This window comes from Mus musculus, chromosome 12 (assembly GCF_000001635.26).
Source record: "Mus musculus strain C57BL/6J chromosome 12, GRCm38.p6 C57BL/6J".
Classification (NCBI taxonomy): domain Eukaryota; kingdom Metazoa; phylum Chordata; class Mammalia; order Rodentia; family Muridae; genus Mus; species Mus musculus.
Genome location: NC_000078.6, coordinates 31,636,361 through 31,656,349, shown reverse-complemented (window position 1 = coordinate 31,656,349; position 19,989 = coordinate 31,636,361). Strand labels below are relative to the sequence as shown.

Genomic DNA, 19,989 nt, shown 5'->3' with positions numbered 1-19,989 from the left:
GCACAAAGGAAGGGAATGTCCTTAAAACAAAGGGCTTTATTTAATTGCTGAGACTTTACTTAATTGTATTTGAAACCACAGAAGGAAAAAAGCAAGCATAGTTTTAAGTTCAGTTTAAGCTCAAAGGCTGGACAGCTATTAAACACACACACACACACACACTCGTTTCAGGATTTTGAAACTTGGTTAAATTTAAATTTCAATTAAGACACAAAGATGAGGTGCATCAGGCAGAAACTCTAAGAATATACCACAACCTAACTCTGAAAAACATCACTAGTCTTGACAAGATATAAAATATCTATTAAAAAGATATAAAATATTCAACAATCAGGGAAAACACCATAATTTAAATTTCAGTTTGATCCTTTAAGCCACTCTTATGTGGAAAATTAAAAAAAAAAATCTGTTCCTACTGTATGCAGAATACTGCTTTTAACTCTGTGGAATATAAAAAGAGGTTCCTATGCTTGGCTTGGTAGCCTTTGATCCCAGCAGGTGGTAGACAGAAGCAGGTGTATCTCTGTGAGTTCAAGGCTAGACTGACTGATCTACAGGGAGTTCCAAAACAGTCAGGGTTTCATAGAGTAACCCTGTCTCAAAAACAAGGGGGAAGGGGATTGGGGAGGAGGAGGCGCAAGGGCCTCGGAAGCAATTAAGGTGATAAATGCAAACGCTTTTAATAGATGAAAGAACTTAGTGTCAACTAGAGAAAAGATGGGATGATTAAGGCCTAATACCTTTAGCAAACTGAATTTTGTTCTGTCTCTCAGATTGAGCATTAATACAACCGAACTTGACTTTCAAGCGTACTATACTATAGAAAGGTATATAGTTAATTTACTTGGGATAATTTCTCTTCAAACTACCAGTAATCCTGACTTCAGTACTCGACATGTATGGATAACAGAGGCACCTGCATAGCCCAAGAACTGAACACGGAAATTTCCAACTCCACATTTTGCATCCTCCATCCCTTTCCTTAAGCAGCGAGCGGTCTGTCACCTAGGGTGAGTTCACACTTCTGGGCACGGACAGTGCAATCCTTGGTCAGGAACTGAGCAGCAGTAGCGGCTATCAGCCCCGACCACGTCGTGCAGGAACTACAGCGATGTCCCGGGCGCATCATGATCCAGTGCAAACCCCAGCAACTAGACACCAGGTGTTTTCCCCAAGACACCCACGGGAAGAGAGGAACACGTTCCCCGTGAAACTGGGGGACCAGGACAATCCCGGACGCCAGGGGGCCGGGCGGAGGGGAGTGGCCAAGTCCAGACAGGAAAACTTTGTGCAAAGTGACCGGTAGGATTCTCGGACTCTGCGCAAGGCAGGGCGACCCAGGCCGGGCCACCGTCCGACGCCTTACCGTCCTGCAGGATCGCCTGCACGGTCGCCGCCACTACTGCGGAACCCGAAGCCCCACGGCCTGCTACGGAAATTGTGCTGTCTCCACCTTCCATGTTGGCAAGTGCCGGGTTGATGACGTCTTGCAATCGCCCCGCCCTCCAAGTGACGCAGAATCAAGGCGCCGCCCCACCTGCCCGGCCCGGGTTGCGTTTGGGAACCTAAGTACTACAATCCTACGTGCAAGGAAAGACAGGTCGCCGCCGGGGCCTTCTCCCATTCCGCTCCGGACGCAGCCACCGCGCCGATCTCCAACGCAAGTATTGGGCCTGAGAACTCCGGCGTGGGGAAGAGGCTCTTGGGAGCGTCACGGCCCTCCTCGCCCAACACGTGGGAGCTTAGGGCTGCTCAGCCTTACCTAGTCCCCGCCTGGAGTGGCAAGCCCGGGTAGCAGGCAGTATATGCTGGGGAAGAATAGTTGTTAAGCTCTGCCCTTAAAAATAAAAACGTTTAAATATTCGTAACTATTTATTGAGTTGGTCTGGAGCTACTCTGCATTTTGCATTCCCTTAACATCGCCTCAGAAGATTTTTCCCTCCTGTGTTTGACCTCAGTCACGATGCGGTAGCGAGAGGCAGCGCGCCTAGAGTTGCATTAGATTTCAGTATGCATAGTTTACGAAACTACTTTGTTTGTAATAATCATACACGACGAATAGCATTATCTGAATTACAGGATGATTTTCTTTCCTTAGCTTTCTTGTTTTTCACAAAAAAAAGATTGACTTTAGTCTACATATTAATATGCAATAAAGTTTTTAACGCCCACTATACATACCAGCACAAGTTTTCAAAAAAAAAAAAATTCACTTATATTTTAAAAGGAATTCTAGGTGTAGAAGCACATATTACCAAAATATTATGTCCGGTGCTGCATGCTTTGGAGAACTTTAAAACAAAATATTGATACCTTCATCCCATAAGTTCAGAGAGCTGTTTTTGGTCTTGGATGTGACTTAAGCATTTTTATTCCTAAAAGTTTCTGCATCCTAATTTACTATCAAGATTGAAAGCTATAGCTTATTCAAGAAATTCATACTGAAGCAGACTTTGCCATTTAGTCTGGCCACAAGAATGAGTAAGAGCAAAATCATGCTTTAGAAAGTCAGTCATGACGCCATTGCCGATCACCACCTCCTAGTGTGTACCAGTTCTGTAATGTGTAAGATTCTTCCCTCCTTTGCAAATAGTCTCTTAGTGGTTTACTCCGTGTTTATTCCTCATATCGACATAGCCCATCTCTGACTTAGCTTAATTACGCTCCCATTTTCCTCTGAACAGTGTTGACACTTCCAAAGATTTCTTGCAAGCCATGACATCCTTCAGTATATTGGCCTTGTGTTCATTTAGCCTACTGCCAAACATTAAAGACTGAATTTTGAACAACTAGCCTTTTATAGAGTTAGCTTTTATCTGGCAATAGATTACAAAGGCCAAAATGGAATATAAAAACAAAAACTATGAAGTCAAAAGCTTTAAGTACAACATGAAAAATATTAAACAATTTTATCACTTGTACTTTGGGCATAAAAGTTATTTACGGTGCACTTACTTGGTAATAACTGAATATCTTCACTGGTAATAAATTTAGATTATTTAAAATAATAAAGTTGTTTCTGCCTTCTGATTCACAAAAAAACTAGAATAAAAGTATCAGAGTTTCTTTTTTAAGTTGTATGTGTATGTATGTAGATGAATATATGTGTGTGCTACAAGTCCCCTCAGAGGCCAGAGGTGTAGGACCCCCTGAAACTGAGCATAGAAGTACCATGATCCTCCCAATGTGGGTGCTAGAAACTGAACTCAGATCCTCTGCAAGAATAGTCCATACTCCTAACCACTGAGCAATCTCTCTAGCCCCAAAATACCAGGATTTGTTTTGAAATACGAGTTTCTATTACTGCCACCTAACTTTCCTTTTTTTCGGTTTGTCTATCATACAAAGTATTTTATGGGAAGCAATTAAAGCCAGATCCCTTGGTTTAATCATGAAAGTAAAATGCATGAAATTAAAAACGAATCTGAAGTTGGGTATGGAGGCACACCAGGGTAATCCCAGCACCGGCAAGGTTAGGTTAGCAACTATGTAAGCTAGCCTGGTATATAGCAAGATCCTGTCTCAAAAAATAAGCAAAAAAGTAACAATCAAATCATCACATGACACACACAGGGAAAACCTAGTGGTTTCCCATATCGTCTTTGAAAACTACTCTGTGCAGTTTTTCACATTTATTGATCCTGTAAGTAGAGGCAGAATTTGGGAAGATATTCTTTTATTGATAAGGGGGAAAGAAACTCAAATTATTTCTGAGTACACAAGCTCATGAAAGATGAAATTACAAGAATAATAGTTTTGGGTTTGTTTGGTTTTTTTTTTTTTTTTTCCAATACTGAAATTTAAACCCAGGGTCTGCCACATGCAGCAAGTATCCTCCCATACAACAGCTATGTGACCAGCCCAGTGATGGGGATTCCAAATACTGAAATGCATAATTCTCTTTGCAGACTGTCTTTTTCAGACTTGAAACTAACCTGTACACATGAGAAGTGACTCCTTACCAACCACAATATGTCAAGAAAGAAAAAAAGACCCGATAGAAATGTTTCATTCTGGACAGCTGGTAAAAGTCTGTGCCCCGATGGTTCGATATTCAAAGTAAGTATTGTTAAATTATTAATAAGCCAATATTTAGCTTCCCTTAGATGTACCCAGTTTTGTACATTTTTCACCACACATAGTATGGTGACTCACCTGCAAAGGCTTTTCAAACCCCTAGCTTTGGAATCGTGATTTAGAATGGGATCCCAGTGCTGTCACTCTGCTGGTATATTTGTGACCTTAAGTAGATCATTTCTCCATGCTTTTTTTTTCTCCCAGAGAGTCTTATGTATCTCAGGCTACCTAAAACCTGCTGTGTGGCTGAAGGCCTAATCCTCTCCCTCCATATCCCAAGTGCTGGCATTAAAGGCATATGTCATCATGACTAGCTCAGTTAATGCTGGGATCAAACCCAGAGCCTCATGGGTGTTAGCCAAGCACTGTACCAAGTGAGCTACATCCCTAGCCCAACACCTACAAAAATGGTAATGTATTAGCATACATTAGGTATTAAATAGATATAAATGTGCACGCACGGTTTTTTTTTTTTTGGGAATATGTATCTTGGGCTACATATTGAGACTTTATCTCCAAAAGAGACAAAACCAATAAATAAACTTATTTCCCTTATTTTTAACTGTCAAGGTTTATGTATCTATGCAGCATTGAGTGTCTGATTTTTTAAAGCTGAAGCTCTGAACCCCTTAAGCAGTAATTCTTCATTCCTCACACTTCCAACCCCTAGGAACTATTACTTTGCTTCTTTCCCTAGGAATTTGACTATTCTAGATGCCTCATGTGGTTGAGCCTTGTCTTTTTGAGAATAACTAGTTTCCCTTAGCATTTTGAAAATTGTTTCAAGGTCCATTCACATAGTGCCATATGCCAGCCTTTCCTTCCTTGTGTAAAAGTGAATAGGTAGTCTACTAGGTATTGTACATACTACATTTGTTTCTCTTTTCATTGGTTGGTAAACATTTGGATTGCTTCTACCTTTTGGCTATTTCAAGTAATGCTGCTATGGACATAAGAATTTAAATATCTCAGACCATTTCAGTTTGGGCGGAGCTATGTAGTCAAGTGGATCACATGTTAAGCCTGCGTTGTTCAGAGGAAAAGTGCTGTTTTCCATTAGGGCTGCACCTTGCCTACTCCCCTGCTGCACACAAGGGTTCCAGTTCTTCCCACCTTTGACAATGTTTTTCATCTAATTCTGCTTTTTTACTCACTATACCCACTCCACTGGGTGACAAGTAGAACCCTCTGTGATTGGCTTTGCATTCCTTAGTGACTAATAATGTTGAACATCTTTTTGCTTCCTGGCTATTTCTTTATGTTCATTATAGAAATGTTTATTGAAATGCTCGGCCCATTTTTGGCTTGGTTTTGAGGTTTTTCATTTGTTTCCTGTGGACTATTGAGGGGTCTGCATATTCCAGGTGCTACTCCTTTGTGGCTTGCCAGTGTTTCCTCCTGGTGTGGAACTTGCTCTTTCATCTTCTTAATGGTACTAAGTAAAGCATAGTATTTATATTTGTGTAGATTGTGTTTCAGATGTAAAGTATTTAAAAAAAAAAACATTTTGTTTTGTATGTGCCTGTCTGACTGTCTGTCTGACTGACTGACTGTGGAAGAGGGAGGACAGGGGACATGTGTGCTACTTATTTCATTCTCTCATATGGAGGTCAGAGATCAACTTACATGTCAGTTCTAGGGATCTGGGTTGAGTTGTCAGGCTTACTTAGCAAGCACTTTTACCCACTGAGCCATCCTCCCCACTAGTATTGTATTTTTAATTTTATATATGTAAGTTCATTAAGAGTTCTTAAAAACATAGCTAATTTTTTTTTATACTGAGCTTGTGTCTTATAAACTTGTTGAGCTCACTTATAAAGTTCTTTAAATGTCTTGGGATTGTCTACATGAACAATCATGTCATCTATAAAACTGGACAATCTTTTCCATGCTTTACTGTGCTAGCTAAAAGTTCTCACTATGTTGACAAGGGTGAGAACAAACATCCAATTCTTTTCCTCCTTTGTTTTGTTTTGTATTTTGGGGGTGAGGGGACAAGGTTTCTCTGTGTAGCCCTGTCTGTCCTGGAACTCAATCTGTAGACTATGCTGGCCTCAAACTCAGAGATCCGCCTGCCTCTGCCTCCCAAGTGCTGGGATTAAAGGCGTGCGCCACCACCACCCAGCCCACATAGGATTTCTGATGAATGGCCTTCATCAAATGAAGGAAGCTCCCTAAAGTTCTGCCTTTCTAAGACTTTTCAATATTGTATAAGAATATCTTGTCTAATGCTATTTTTATATCAGTTGATACAGCCATCATTTTTACATTCACTAGCACGTTCTTTAGTATCTAATAGAGTATACTGGCTGATTTTGTATATTGGACCCTGTGATACAATCAGCTATTCTGACACTGCTCCATCAGAGAGAAAAGGAAAGCATCAGCTCATCACTATCAGCTTTACATCTTGGTTCTCAGCTTGGCTTCCATTTCCATCTGGGAGATAGGAGACGTTCCTTGTTAGTGTGGACAGAGGGGAGAGTCCTAGTTCCCTTTGGAACAGGTGCCTCCTAAGCTGCAGGGTAGGGCTAAGGTCCTGGCTTTCTACTAGGCCTCCCTTTACAAGGCATCCAGCAAGGAAGGAGAGGTGCCTTGTTACTATTTTTGCTATGTAGCACCATACACATGGAACTGTACACTCTCCATGTGAATTCCACTGATACAGAAGAGAAGGTAGTCTCAGGAGCCAGTAGGATGAAGGCTGCACATACCTCCCAGGCCTTATTGAACACTATCACCATGAGATGTTAGGGCACCTTGGAAGAGTGAAAGTTACTCCCCATCCAACCTTTTCTAACAGAGATGAGAACATAGCTTTTTATATAGTGTTGATTATTACAGTTTTCAGTCTTTTGAAGCTTCTTGTTTCCTGATCCTTTATAAAAGAGAAAATTTATGTGGGGCACTTTTTTTTCTTCATCCACTGCAGATTCCAAGTGGCCAACTACTTCGGCCCCAAGTCTACAGTATTTAAAGCAAAAAGGAAATCCATGGAACTTTCCGTCTTTAGTCTGTTGGGATGCAAGGCCACTAGCCTGGCTCCCTTCCTCTCTCTTTGGGACTTCCCTGTAATTGTTTTATAAATAATATTAAGGTTTTAGCTAGGTGTGGTAGCCTTTAACTCTTAAGACTCAGGAGGCAGAGCCAAACAGATCTCTGAGAGTTCTGGACCAGCCTGAACTATGTAGTGAGACCCTATCTCAAAAACATAAGTATCCAGGATTTTAGTCTTACTTAGCAGGTAGACTAGGTGAAAGTATATCTCTTTCATCTAAGCGAAAGCTCTTCTAATAAGTACTCAGTAAGTAACTAAATTGTACTTGCAAATGTGTATGATTCAAATATTTTCTGAATTCATGATTAAAGTTTTATATGCTTGCAGGTTAGCTTTTAGAACATTAGTAAGAAAATACTCTTGTGACCTGTGTTACACACCAATGATAATTGCTGCTGATTTTGTCAGATCTATAAAAGCCAGAGACAGTGAATTTACCACAAACCAAGGTATGTAAAACCAATAATTTGCTGACTTTGTATAATTAGGTGCAACATAATTGGGAGGTTATATTTTATAATCCTTTAGATTTTTAAGTGTCTTTAGTATTTTAAAATCACAAAAGAAAATATCTTTTACCTTGTCAGTAATCTATCAAAATATAAAGTCAGCTATTCATTAAGCCATCAGCCTTTCTATCCTCATTTATTAGAATAAGTCCCTGTCTAGTTGTCTTTTCTCATTCCAACACTCACCTCAAAGCACTCATAGAGATGACTTGTCTAAGATGCATATTTGAGCATGTCCCTTCACTGCTCACAGTCCTTCTTAGAATTCCCATTGCTTAAAATAATAGCTTCAGTATGATTCCCAGGGCAGAGGTGACTTCATCATTGGAAACTTGTTGGGAATGAAAGTTTCCAGGCTCCACTTTAGGCCTGCTGCATTAGAAGCTATGAAAAGCTGTCCAAGTTCTCTGGTCTTGCTAACAATTGAGAATCGCTAGTCTAGAGGCTAGAGTTCCAGCACCTGAGGCAAATGAGCAAAGTCCTTCATTGATCCAGCCACGAATACATCTGCAACCTTGCTTTCCATAAAGTTCTTGAGTTTGAACATGCCTTGTTCTTGAACTTACCTATCTAGAATATCATTCCCAGTCATGCCTAGCCCCAACACATGCATACACACAAACACACACACACACAAACATGCATGCATGCACATACATACACATTCTCTCCATATCTTTGTGTGTGTATGTATATACACATATATACATATCTATAGCACACACCCACTCTCACCCTCTGTCTGTCTCTTAAGTTTCTCACAAACACATGAACATATACACTATACACACACATTCTCTCTATACACACACACACACACACACACACACATATACACACACGCATTCCTATTCAAAGGAACCTTTCTTGATCACTGTATACTCATATCTTCACCCAAAAGCACAGGTTTTTGTTTTTTTTTATTGCTGCATTATTGTTTTCTTGTTACATCCCCATCTCTCTCACTAAATTATAGGTTCCCAGAAGGCTTGAGCTATAGAAATTCCTTGTGTATTTAGCTGCTAACAGTGTTGAAAATATATTAGATCAGTAAGTAGTTGTTAAAGTAGGATTCTGTAACTAGGGTACCAACTGAGAAATGCGCCCTACCTGCCAATGAAGAAAAACTCATCAGTCCCCAAAACAGTGAATTGCTGTAGAAATCTATAATCACTACAAAAGAGGTAATGTCCAGAAATGTGCCTTTTATAAACATCCAGGGAATTTTATAGAAAATCTTCAAAAAGCCTTTGAAACATTAAACTGCGGGCTGCTGAGATGGTTCAGTGGGGAAGAGTAAGAGCATTGGCTGCTCTTCCGAAGGTCCTGAGTTCAAATCCCAGCAACCACATGGTGGCTCACAACCATCCGTAATGGGATCTGACACTCTCTTCTGGTGTGTCTGAATACATCTACAGTGTACTTACATATAATAATAAAGAAATCTTGGGGCTGGAGCAAGCAGAGATCCTGAGTTTAATTCCCAGCAACCACTTGATGGCTTACAACCATCTGTACAGCTGCATACCTGATAGACAATTTCTTACAAAATCAGAAACAGCAAGGTGTGGTAGAAAATACCTTTAATCTCAGCACTTGGAATGCGGGTTCAGGCAAATGTCTGGAGTTTAAAGCCAGTCTGGTCTATGTAATAAATCCCAGTACATCAGCCATCCATATAGGAGAATGTGCCACTAAACAGCAGATAATACATCTGAATACACTTCCCAGATCCATGCAGAAGAGCAGAAGGGATAGCAGTATGTGTAGAATGCTCACGTTCACCTCCATGTAACGTGATACACAATCATTCTGGAATACAATACTAACCCCACCTTTAGGAAAGAGGGTCTCTGTGTTAGGAGCATTGGAATTTTGTAAATTATGTACTGCTTGATTTTGATTTTTGTCCTGTGAATGCTTCTTTTCTGTGACTTTTCATATCAGACTGTCTTTTTTTAAAACAGGTGATTGCCCGTTGATTGTTCAGTTTGCTGCTAATGATGCAAGACTTTTATCTGATGCTGCCCTGCTAGTCTGTCCCTATGCAAATGGAATAGATATTAACTGTGGTTGCCCTCAGAGGTAAAGGTCAAAGAAATTAGAACTTTCAAACAGATTAGAAGGGGAACAATGATGGGAACATGATAAGACGTCTTTCTAATTTTCCAGAAGTTAAAAAAAAGGACAACCTGAGTTCTCCCCTGAAGTCCACATGACAGAAGGAGAGACAGTGCTCCACTGAAGTGCCCTCTGACCTCTGCATAACACTGTTACCCCACACACAGACACAGCGCACCTGTATTAATAATCATTAATTAGTTAAGTTCTAAAGGAAAGATTAGAGTTAAAACACTGTGGTTCTAAATAATTAAAAAGAAAAGGAAAGAAAGGGTTAAAGACCACAACTCCAAAGATCTTTTATAATGGCTGAAAAGATTTATAGATTTGACTAGTTTTATTTTTTCTCATCATTAGCTATCATTTATTTGGGGGTTTGTTTGGGGGATTTCTTTTTTGGGTGAGGGGCTCAGTTGTGATAAACACTATGACCAACAGCAACTCGGACAGCAAAGGGTTGCTTTCAGTTTATAACTCCAAAGTCACACTTGCACACTGAGGGAAGCAGGGACAGAGGCAGACCATGGAGGGTCATTGCTTACTGGCTTCCTTTTTTGCCTTTAACCATTACTTTTCTATTGCCATTCAAAACACCATGACCAAGCAAATAATAAAAGACAGAGTTTATTAGAGACTTACGGATTCAGAAGGTAAATCTATGACCAGCATGGCAGCAAGCGGGTAGACATAGCGTTAAAACAGAAGCTGAGTGCTACCAACTTGAAACACAGCCATGGGGCAAAGAGAACTAATTGGGACTGGTATGTGCTCTTGAAGCCTTAGGCCTACCAGCAGTGGCACACCTTCAACAAGGCTGCTCCTCCTAATCCTTCCCAAATAGTTCCATCAACTAGGGAACTAAGCATTAGAGCATATGAAGCAACTGGGGCCATTTTCATTGAAACCATTTGTCACACCCCTGCCCATCCATATCATAATGCAAAATGCATTTAGTCCAACTTCAAAAGTCCCCATAGTCTATCACAGACTCAACACTATTTAAAAGTTAAAATTCTCTTCTAAGACTCAAGGCAGTCTCTTAATTGTGACCTACTGTTAAATCATAAATCAAGTTACATATTTCAAACATACAGTGGCACAGCATATACATTACCACTTTACAAAGGAGGAAAGGAGGCAGTGAGGAAATGCTGGACCAAAGCAGTCTGAAACGCAGCAGGACAAACTCTAAATTCTATAGATGTATACCCAGTATCAGAGGGCTTAGATGGCCTCCCTTCCAGCTTTGCTGGCTGTAATACTCTTCTCTTTTGGGGGGCTGGTTCTACTCCATATATGCAGCTCTCCTTGATAGACCTCCTTTATCTCCAGCTCTGTACAGACTTCATTTGTACAACCTCACACAGTGGCCTCTCAGGGTCTCCATTGAAGGACTCCCCAGCTAAGTGCCTGCCTCAGTGGCTCTCCTTAACTATGGAGGAAGGTTCCACAATACAATGTCTCTCGTATTCTTCATGGCACTGAAGTCAGAAGCACATGGCTGAAGCTGCCAAGTTCTGGGGCCTCCTTAGGGTGGAATCTGGCCCCCTTCTTGAAGTACATTTGCATAATCTTTGAACTGCATTTTTTTTTAGGTACAAAAAATTTCCTAAGGCCTTTCCCTTTTAGAAGTTACAGGCTTAGCTGGGAGAGGTCTTCCAGTGAGGGCACCAGCTCCTTTCTTCCATTTGATATCTCTGCCTTTCCTTATCTCTTTTCAGCACAAGCCTTTACTCCAACAATGAAATCTCTGATGCTCTTTTTCTCCTCAAAGTGTATACTTTGCATTTCTTTTTGCCCCGCTTACTCTTTCATTGTAGATCTACATAAGAGTTACCTAATGACTAAAGTGTCTTTGAAAAACAGACTGTATTGAAATCTCCTTTGCCAACAGTCTTCAGTTTAGCCTCAGGCACATTCTTAGGACAAAGGCAAAAAGCAGCCACATTCTTGGCCAAAATATCTCTCGCCCAGTTGTTAACAGTGTTCCCTTCTAAAACCTTGACCTCTGGTATCCACATCGCTCTTAGAACTATTTTATTCCAAACTCCTACTAGAATGGCCCGTTAAGCTCTACTTACAGCAAACTTTCTACCACTCTTCTAGTCAAAAGCCTTCCACACTCTTCTAGATAACAGCATGATCAGGGCTTTTACAGCAATACCCCATTTCTAGATACCAAATTCTATTTTAGTTAGTTTCTGTGACAAAACACCATGAATAAGGCAACATAAAAGAGTTTGTTGAGGGCTTACAATTTTAGCAGATGAGTCCATGACCACTATGGCTGGGATCATGGCAGCAGACATGTAAGCCTGGTGCTGGAACAGTGACTAAGACATCTCATCCATCAGCACAAGGCAGAAAGAGCAAACTGGAAACAGTGGGATTTATAAGCCTCAAAGCCTACCTCCAGTGGCATGCATCCTCCAATAAGGCATTAGTTCCTAACCCTTCCCAAACAGTTCCACCATTGAGGACCAAGCATTCAAATTTATGAACCTATGGGGACCATTCTCATTCAAACCACCATACTCAACATGATTTCTTATCCTCAGGACACCTACTTCCTCAGATAGCACAGCCCTCAGTAGGCTGAGCCTTTGCATATCAATCACTAAACAAGAAAGTGTACCACAGAGATGCCCACAGGCCAATCTGATTGAGGCAATTTTCCAACCCCTGTTCCCAAATGACAAGTTTCTGTCAAGTTAATATAATGAGCAAGCACACTCTGTGTGGTTCTGCCTTCAACCTCATGCAGAACTAGTTCTTTTAAGAATCTAATGTTTGGCCAGGCATGGTGGTGCACGCCTTTAATCCCAGCACTTGGGAGGCAGAGACAGGTGGATTTCTGAGTTCGAGGCCAGCCTGGTCTACAAAGTGAGTTCTAGGACAGCCAGGGCTACAGAGAAACCCTGTCTCAAAAAAAAAAAAAAAAAAAAAAATCTAATGTTTGCAGCAATCCCAGAAATGTGTTTTTACTGCCATGTCAGATGAACTTTCTAAAAGCTGATTTTACTTACCTTACTATAGTGATCTTTCTGTATCACAGCTACTTGCCTGGGTTTAAGTAACTGAGTTTAAATGAGATGGACTTAATCAACTACTGTGCAGGCGCTGTACTAGGCCATCTGCCAGTAGCCAGAATATGCCCAAAAAAATAAATCCAAGTTTTTTAAATGCAGCATAAGCCAAATCAGAGTAGACATTTATATACTCATTAGGAGAGTTAGATAAGCTGTTTAGTGGTGTTGGAATGCTGAGAGCCAAAAATATCTTTCTACTGTTGAGACTGATAAAACCTCTTGTTATGTACAATAAACATCAAATTTGGAATTTTAAAAATGTGAAGTAATTGCAGTTAATATGAACACCTAAATCTGTTTTGGTCGAATGGATTCTAATTTAATACTCTCCTTGGCTAGGGAAAAACTATTTCCTAGTACTTTCTGGTCTAGGCAAGTGACTTTTTGTTGTTTTCATGAAACGATTTAGAAATGTTGATCTATGAATTTTATTTAGCGCCACATTCTACCCAACTAAGCTAAGCAGCTGGCTGTAGATCTGTGAATTGTAAATGTCTGCTTCATTCCGGATCATAAGCTAGAGGAAAAGTTCCTACACTGCAGAGCATTTAGAACTTTGTCTTCCCTTGCATGTGGTTACAATCTCCCTTCTGTGCTTGCTCTCTCAAGGTGGGCGATGGCGGACGGTTATGGAGCTTGCTTGATCAACAAGCCAGAGCTTGTTCACGATATGGTGAGACAAGTGAGAAATCGGGTGGAAAGCCCAAGGTTTTCAGTTTCCATTAAGATAAGGTAAACACAATACTCTAGTCTACTGACAACTTGACATATTACTTGGAAGTTTAAAAATGTTCCTTTTGCCTAATGATGTGGGAGTGTCTATCCTAAATAAATTAGAAGCTGATATGTGGAAATATTGAAAGATGTTTGTCTAGCAAACAAACATAAACCCCATTCTTAAATTATGATCCTGATGAAGCATGTCCTCTTTTTATTTCTTTTTTTGTTTGTTTGTTTTGTTTTTTTGGTTTTTTTGAGACAGGATTTCTCTGTGTAGCCCTGGCTGTCCTGGAACTCACTTTGTAGACCAGGCTGGCCTCGAACTCAGAAATCCACCTGCCTCTGCCTCTGCCTCCTGCTCTTTTTTATTTCTTTTTTTTTTAAAGATTTATTTATTTATTATATGTAAGTACACTGTAGCTGTCTTCAGACACTCCAGAAGAAGGCATCATATTTCGTTACAAATGGTTGTGAGCCACCATGTGGTTGCTGGGATTTGAACTCAGTACCTTCGGAAGAGCAGTCAGCTCTCTTAATTACTGAGCCATCTCACCATTCCCCTCTTTTTATTTCTTAACAAGTAAAAGGTTTCTAATTAAAAGACTTCACCAAACCCTCAACTTTCTCCAGATGCTACTTAGCTAGTGCTTAGAAATATCCCTGGTCCCAAAAAGAAAACAGGAAATATATTTACACTAAAATGTGACAATTAAAGGGAAAAAAAAGATTCCAACTTGGGAGGCTTGCACACCATGTACTCAGACAACCCCTTTGTGTTCCTCTGTGGCAGGATGCGGATGACTCTTAATCTCTCAAAGCCACAAAGTAAAAGCAGTGGGGAAAGAAAAAGACATTTCTCACCATATTGTTTCCAATAGTCAAAGTTCTAAAAGAACTAAAGCCAAGATCTTGAATGGGAACCAATCACAGAACAAAATCTTATTAACAACGGCATGAATTGATAATAAATACAGCAGATGAAGTGTCTTAATTAATGTTGCATTAAAAATCTGTGTGCTATACACAGCTGCAATTTTGAAATTATAGGATCCACGATGACCTGGCAAGAACCATAGATCTTTGCCGGAAGGCTGAAGCAACAGGAGTGTCCTGGATTACAGTTCATGGAAGGACAGTTGAAGAAAGACACCAGCCAGTCCACTACGATGCCATTAAAATGATAAAGGAAAATGTGTCTATACCCATAGTTGCTAATGGAGACATAAGAAGCTTAAAAGAAGCAGAAAATGTGTGGCAGATGACTGGGACAGATGGTAAGAAATAAACACTAGGATCTTTTTATCATTTAATAAGGATGAAAAAGTGAAGATGGGGGAGTAATCTAATTTCCTGTTTAACATTGAACCATATTATAATGCGGTCTTTAAAAGGCACCTAGAACACCAAAATAGAGACGAGAGTTAATGAGCTTGGATGGACACAGGAGCCCCAGAACTGCCAAGTAGTTTCCATGCCCCTTGCAGAATTAACTAGCCGGCCCCATAGTAACTGTTGCTAGGCGGAAGCAAATAGATTCCACTTTAAACAGCCTGATTTATGACAATGTGGATGTCTCCTAAAGAAACAATAAGGCCAGTGAATTAATGGAGATGCCCTTTAAAAAATAGTTGTATAAATACAACTGGTTTATCAGTAATACCAGAATCAATTTATTTCTTACTGTATTACATTAATTTGTAATTAATTTGCAGTTAATTGGTATTCTGAAATCTCAAAATAATACTTTCTGATACGTACTCTTGCATTAGGTTTGAAATAATAACCATGGATTCTTAGTTTATGAGCAGATATGTTGTGCTTTAATTTGCAGGTGTGATGGTTGCAAGAGGACTTTTAACAAACCCAGCTATGTTTGCTGGATATGAAGAAACCCCACTGAAATGTATCTGGGACTGGGTTGACATCTCTCTTGAACTTGGAACTCCTTTTATGTGCTTCCATCAGCATCTGATGTACATGATGGAAAAGATAACGTCAAGGCAGGAGAAGAGAGTATTTAATGCCTTGTCAAGCACATCAGCAGTCCTGGACTACCTTACGGACCATTATGGTGATGAGTCGCTTTCTAAATCTTTGTAGTAGGTACTTCTTACCTACATGGAACCACATGAGGTTACAGCCTCGTATTTCTTTTAAGTCTATGGCTTTTAACATCAGTACAACAGCAATCCCTGGGGCCAGACATGGCGGCACATGTCTTTTATCCAGCTACTCAGAAAACTAAAGGAAGAGGTTTGGAAATTCTAGGCCAGCAAAACTTTATCTGAAAGAATAAACGGAACTTTTCCATAACCAAGAACTCAAACCTGGGACTGTAGAGATGGCTCACCAGTTAAAACCTCGCTGCTCTTCTACAGGACCTGAGCTCCAGTTCCAGGGGATTCAACAGGCTTTTCAGGCCTCCTCAGGCACCAGCTAAGCACAATGTGTACAGACAGCCATGCAAGCAAAACATTCATACACATAAAACTAGCAACAATGGCCACAAAAATCCGCCCGGTACTCCGTCCTCATGGATTCAGTAGATTGTGAGCAGACCCAGAAGTTGTAAAGAACTCCGGAGTTTTGACCATCCAATAATCCCAGATCAAATATTGAAAACCTCTGCTTCTAATCTTTATGGGTGTGCGGGATGGGTGGGGATGGGAGTTTTACTAAAGGTATTCTGTTTTTAAGTGTTTTAAATAAAACTTTTCTAATAGCAAGACGGTATGACTCGCCTGTAAGTTAACAAGAAGTACATCTTAATTTTTTGAAAGTTCACAGGTAGTAGAACAAATGTCCACATCCATATAAATGAAAAAGAACAAGAAATTCTAGCTAGAATTATATTCAGTGTACATTAACTTTTGTTTTGTTTGTTTGTTTTTGAGACAGGGTTTCTCTGTGTAGCCCTGGCTGTCCTGGAACTCACTTTGTAGACCAGGCTAGCCTCCAACTCAGAAATCCACCTGCCTCTGCCTCCTGAGTGCTGGGATTAAAGGTGTGTGCCACCACTGCTCAGTGTACATTAACATTTTACACTATAAAATCAACTGGTACATTCCTAATTGAATACATACTTGAAGGTATTTAAGTTGTGTCTAACTGAGTTTAGTTGCATGTGATGTCAGCTGTAATTTAAAAGTAAGAGTAGGGACAACAAAAAAGGTTCAGTGGGTAAAGGTATTGCCTTAGCCAAGCCTGACAGCCTGAGTTCAATCGCTTGGACCCAAGTTGTAGAAGAAGAGTATCATTTCCTCAAAGTTGTCTTCAGGCCTCCACATATTCACCCATGTACATAATTTTTTAAAAGATTGTGTGGAGCTCTTTGAGTAACAGCAAATTTAGTTCTTTTGAATCTTTCTAGATTAGGTTACTAAAGAGCTTCCCAGAGTACTTTGTTCTACCAAGATGAAAGTGTTGGTTGAGAACCCTTTCCAACCACCATTTGTATGGCTTTGTCAGTGTTTATATCCCCAGCATTTGACAGAAGGAGCTAGCCTTGGCAACAGGAGTGATGGTGCTCTGGTATTAGGATTCTTATGCAGGCCTCAAGTAACAGGGCCTTTAGTATCCAGTGTTAGAACTCTGGATAATGTAGGTCTAAGAAGTGGGACTCTCCAACCTTTGACAGCAGCTATTTTTATAGCTTGGTTTCATGATTCTCAAGCTATGACTTCCCAAACCCTGAATAATGGCCCCTATTACCAAGATCTTTGGCCACTGAGATTTGACAGCTCTCTGGAACTCTACAAGCTGCCAGTGTCTGCAGCTTCTCCAAATCTTCCAGCCTCTGGTCAACTTCAGCTCTTCACTCGCTCTCACCTCTTTCTACCGTTCTTGTACCTGCCCTGGTCCCTGTGCCCAGTCGTTCAGGTACCTCTTTCTGCTGTGACTGCCACCACGGGAAGAACAGCTACTCCTCCTTTTGCTGCTGTGATTCTGTTTGTTTGTTTGTTTTGTTTTGTTTTTGAGGCAGGGTTTCTCTATGTAGCGCTGGCTGTCCTGGAACTCACTCTGTAGACCAGGCTGGCCTCGAACTCAGAAATCCACCTGCCTCTGCCTCCCAAGTACTAGGATTAAAGGCGTGTGCCAGCATTGCCTGGCTGCTGTGGTTCTGTTAACTGGCCTCAAAGCCTGTGTTTCCTGAGGATGTCAAAGCCACCAGCTGTTCCCAAGCTCCACTAGTACAACTGCACTGTCATCACAACTGCCATATGTAAGTTCAGCCCATTTAACCATGGATTGATACCAACAGAGGGCAAAAAGGGCTGGGGAGAGAGCCAGGCTACTAAGGAGCTTGTAGCATAACCCTGAGGTCCTAGATATGGTTCCCAGCATCCATGTAAAATACAGGCGTGAGAGCTGGAGAGATGACTCAGTAGTTGGAGCACTTGTTCTTGCAGAGGACCTCCTTTCAGTTTCCAGTACCTACATGGCTCACCAACAACTGTAACTCCAGTTCTAAGGGATCTGACACCCTCTTCTATGCAGACACCAGGCATGCACGTGGTACACATACATACATGTAAGCACTCACACATGCACATAAGTCTTTTTTAAAAAAATATAAAAAACCCAGTTACATTGTACACACTTGTAATCCCAGTGCTCGGGAGGCTGAGACAGATCTAGCCAGACTAGGTGGATATCTAAAGAGCAACACCCAGGATTGACCTCTGACTTCCACAAAAGGCATATAAACACACACACACACACACACACACACACACACACACACACACAAGTGGGCAAAAAAGCCACTCAAGAGAGGCCTTGTATTAGTCCTAAGTTGCTTTACCAGAAACGAAAGCACAAGAGGCTGTCTTCCAGGCTGCTTGAAAAAGAAGCCAAACTGCATGCTCATATGGCCAGAGAAGGAGTGTTTGCATCAACAGTGTGGGACCATGTGAATAAGAACGCACTTGTACCAATCATGCTACCATCCCTGTTCCCCTAGGCACAGGAGCCCCTTTCCCAGGCCACGAGAAGTGCTTCCCTCAGAGCTGGACTAGAAAGGTTGACTATAGTGTCTCCTGACATTGTGATTTACATAAACATCAAAACAATGTTTTTTTTAAGGACTTGTCATAAATGGTGATTTTTTTTTTAAGATTTTTAAACAAGACTTACCACTAGACCAGCACTCAAGAGAGAGATGAAGGTCTCTGAATCTCTCAAAGATTCAGAATTCTGGTATGCAAAAAGAAGAAAGCAATTGCAGGCTTCTACATCTTACGTGTGAAGAATCTGGTAGCTAATGTGTAAATAAATGGACATGTCTTTAAGAATCTTCCTAAAACCAGCCAAACATCATCAGGTGAAGCCCCTTGCAGAGAAATAGTGATGACCTGAATTTGATCCCCAGAACCTATGTAAAGATGCAAAGAGAAAATCAGTTCTAGTGAATTTTTGACATATATACAAATGCTATAGCATACACAGTGTCCTTACACACACACACAACACACATCGTACATAGTTATAGTTTTTAATTTAAAATAATAACTAGATTTTAATATTAAACTAAATTTTATAGTTGTTTTCATATTTTTATGGCTCAATGTTGCTAGCAGCTTTTATTAATGAAGAACGTGTAGACGACAAGAAGTCTCTGGATGAAATAAAGGTTCAGTACTAAAATATTGCTGAATGTCAAAACCAGCAAGACTGTGGAGAGTTGTCTACAACTGTTTACTTCAGGCTGTTTGAGGCCATGAATCAAGTTTAACATGAGCACTGGGCTGCTATTTTTTTCTTGGTCATATCTGTGCTCTCATTTTTCAGTTTATTCAGTTTTAAAGATGACGGGTTTTTTTTTCCAGTTGAAATGAATACAGAAGTGAGGCCGTCGTTCTGGCATTTACACACTAACTCTGAAGGGAATGTACAATACAGTACAGTAGTCGCTTGACTGGAGTGAGGTGGACTGTGGGAAATGAGCATGGAAAAGCAGATCCCAACCTTCTGTGCTAAGTTCAGCCTGCATTTTTCTTCCAGCTACTTATGACCAGATATCTATGTGATACAGTTTTTAAAAGCACTCACTTAAATGTGGGAGATTTTTTTTCTGGGCGTGGGGGGAGTTGTTTTGTGCTGGGGATTGAACTTAAAGCCTCGTGTGTGCCAGGAAGGCACTACCAATAACTAAGCAAGTAACCCCAACCCTGAAATGTAGTCTATATTCTGTGCTTACTTATTCTTTTAACATGTAATGTTCCCAATATAGTTGTATCCTATAGCAGTGTTTGTGTTAACAGTGACGGCAGTAAGAGCTGAGATGTAACCCCACGTGCAAATTCTTTTCAGAGACCTCTACTTGGGTGAAACAGGAATTCTTGACTGTGCCACCAAGAGAAAAAAGAAAAGTGGCAGGGGTGGGGGAGGAATTTCAGAGGCTTAGTAAGAAGCA

At 40.6% G+C, this 19,989-nt stretch overlaps 2 protein-coding genes across 10 annotated transcripts in view; one reads left to right on the top strand and one right to left on the bottom strand.

The window, feature by feature from the left end:
- Cog5 (component of oligomeric golgi complex 5) overlaps window positions 1-1,531 on the bottom strand; it is a 282,812-nt gene extending 281,281 nt beyond the window's left edge. For 3 of the 4 annotated variants that reach the window (XM_011243868.3, XM_006515084.4, XM_006515083.2), the window contains exon 1: window positions 1,367-1,531. In XM_011243868.3, coding sequence (XP_011242170.1) covers window positions 1,367-1,460 — 94 coding nt within the window. In that variant the 5' untranslated portion in view covers window positions 1,461-1,531. The remainder of the gene's footprint in view (window positions 1-1,366) is intronic. The other variant, NM_001163126.1, reaches the window with a different exon arrangement.
- Window positions 1,484-16,300, top strand: Dus4l (dihydrouridine synthase 4-like (S. cerevisiae)). 6 transcript variants are annotated; one of them, NM_028002.2, is made up of 7 exons: window positions 1,524-1,660; window positions 3,909-4,059; window positions 7,463-7,584; window positions 9,612-9,729; window positions 13,464-13,586; window positions 14,622-14,848; window positions 15,406-16,295. In NM_028002.2, the coding sequence occupies exons 2-7, from the start codon at window positions 3,944-3,946 to the stop codon at window positions 15,672-15,674; spliced, it is 975 nt and encodes a 324-aa protein (NP_082278.1). In that variant the 5' UTR covers window positions 1,524-1,660; window positions 3,909-3,943; the 3' UTR covers window positions 15,675-16,295. The 6 variants fall into 6 exon arrangements, with proteins under 6 accessions (XP_030102791.1, XP_006515286.1, NP_082278.1 ...); XM_030246931.1 differs by lacking the exon at window positions 9,612-9,729 and having other exon boundaries at window positions 1,484-1,660; window positions 15,406-16,300; XM_011243897.2 differs by lacking the exon at window positions 15,406-16,295 and having other exon boundaries at window positions 1,547-1,660; window positions 14,602-14,690.
- Window positions 16,301-19,989: the final 3,689 nt, after the last annotated feature.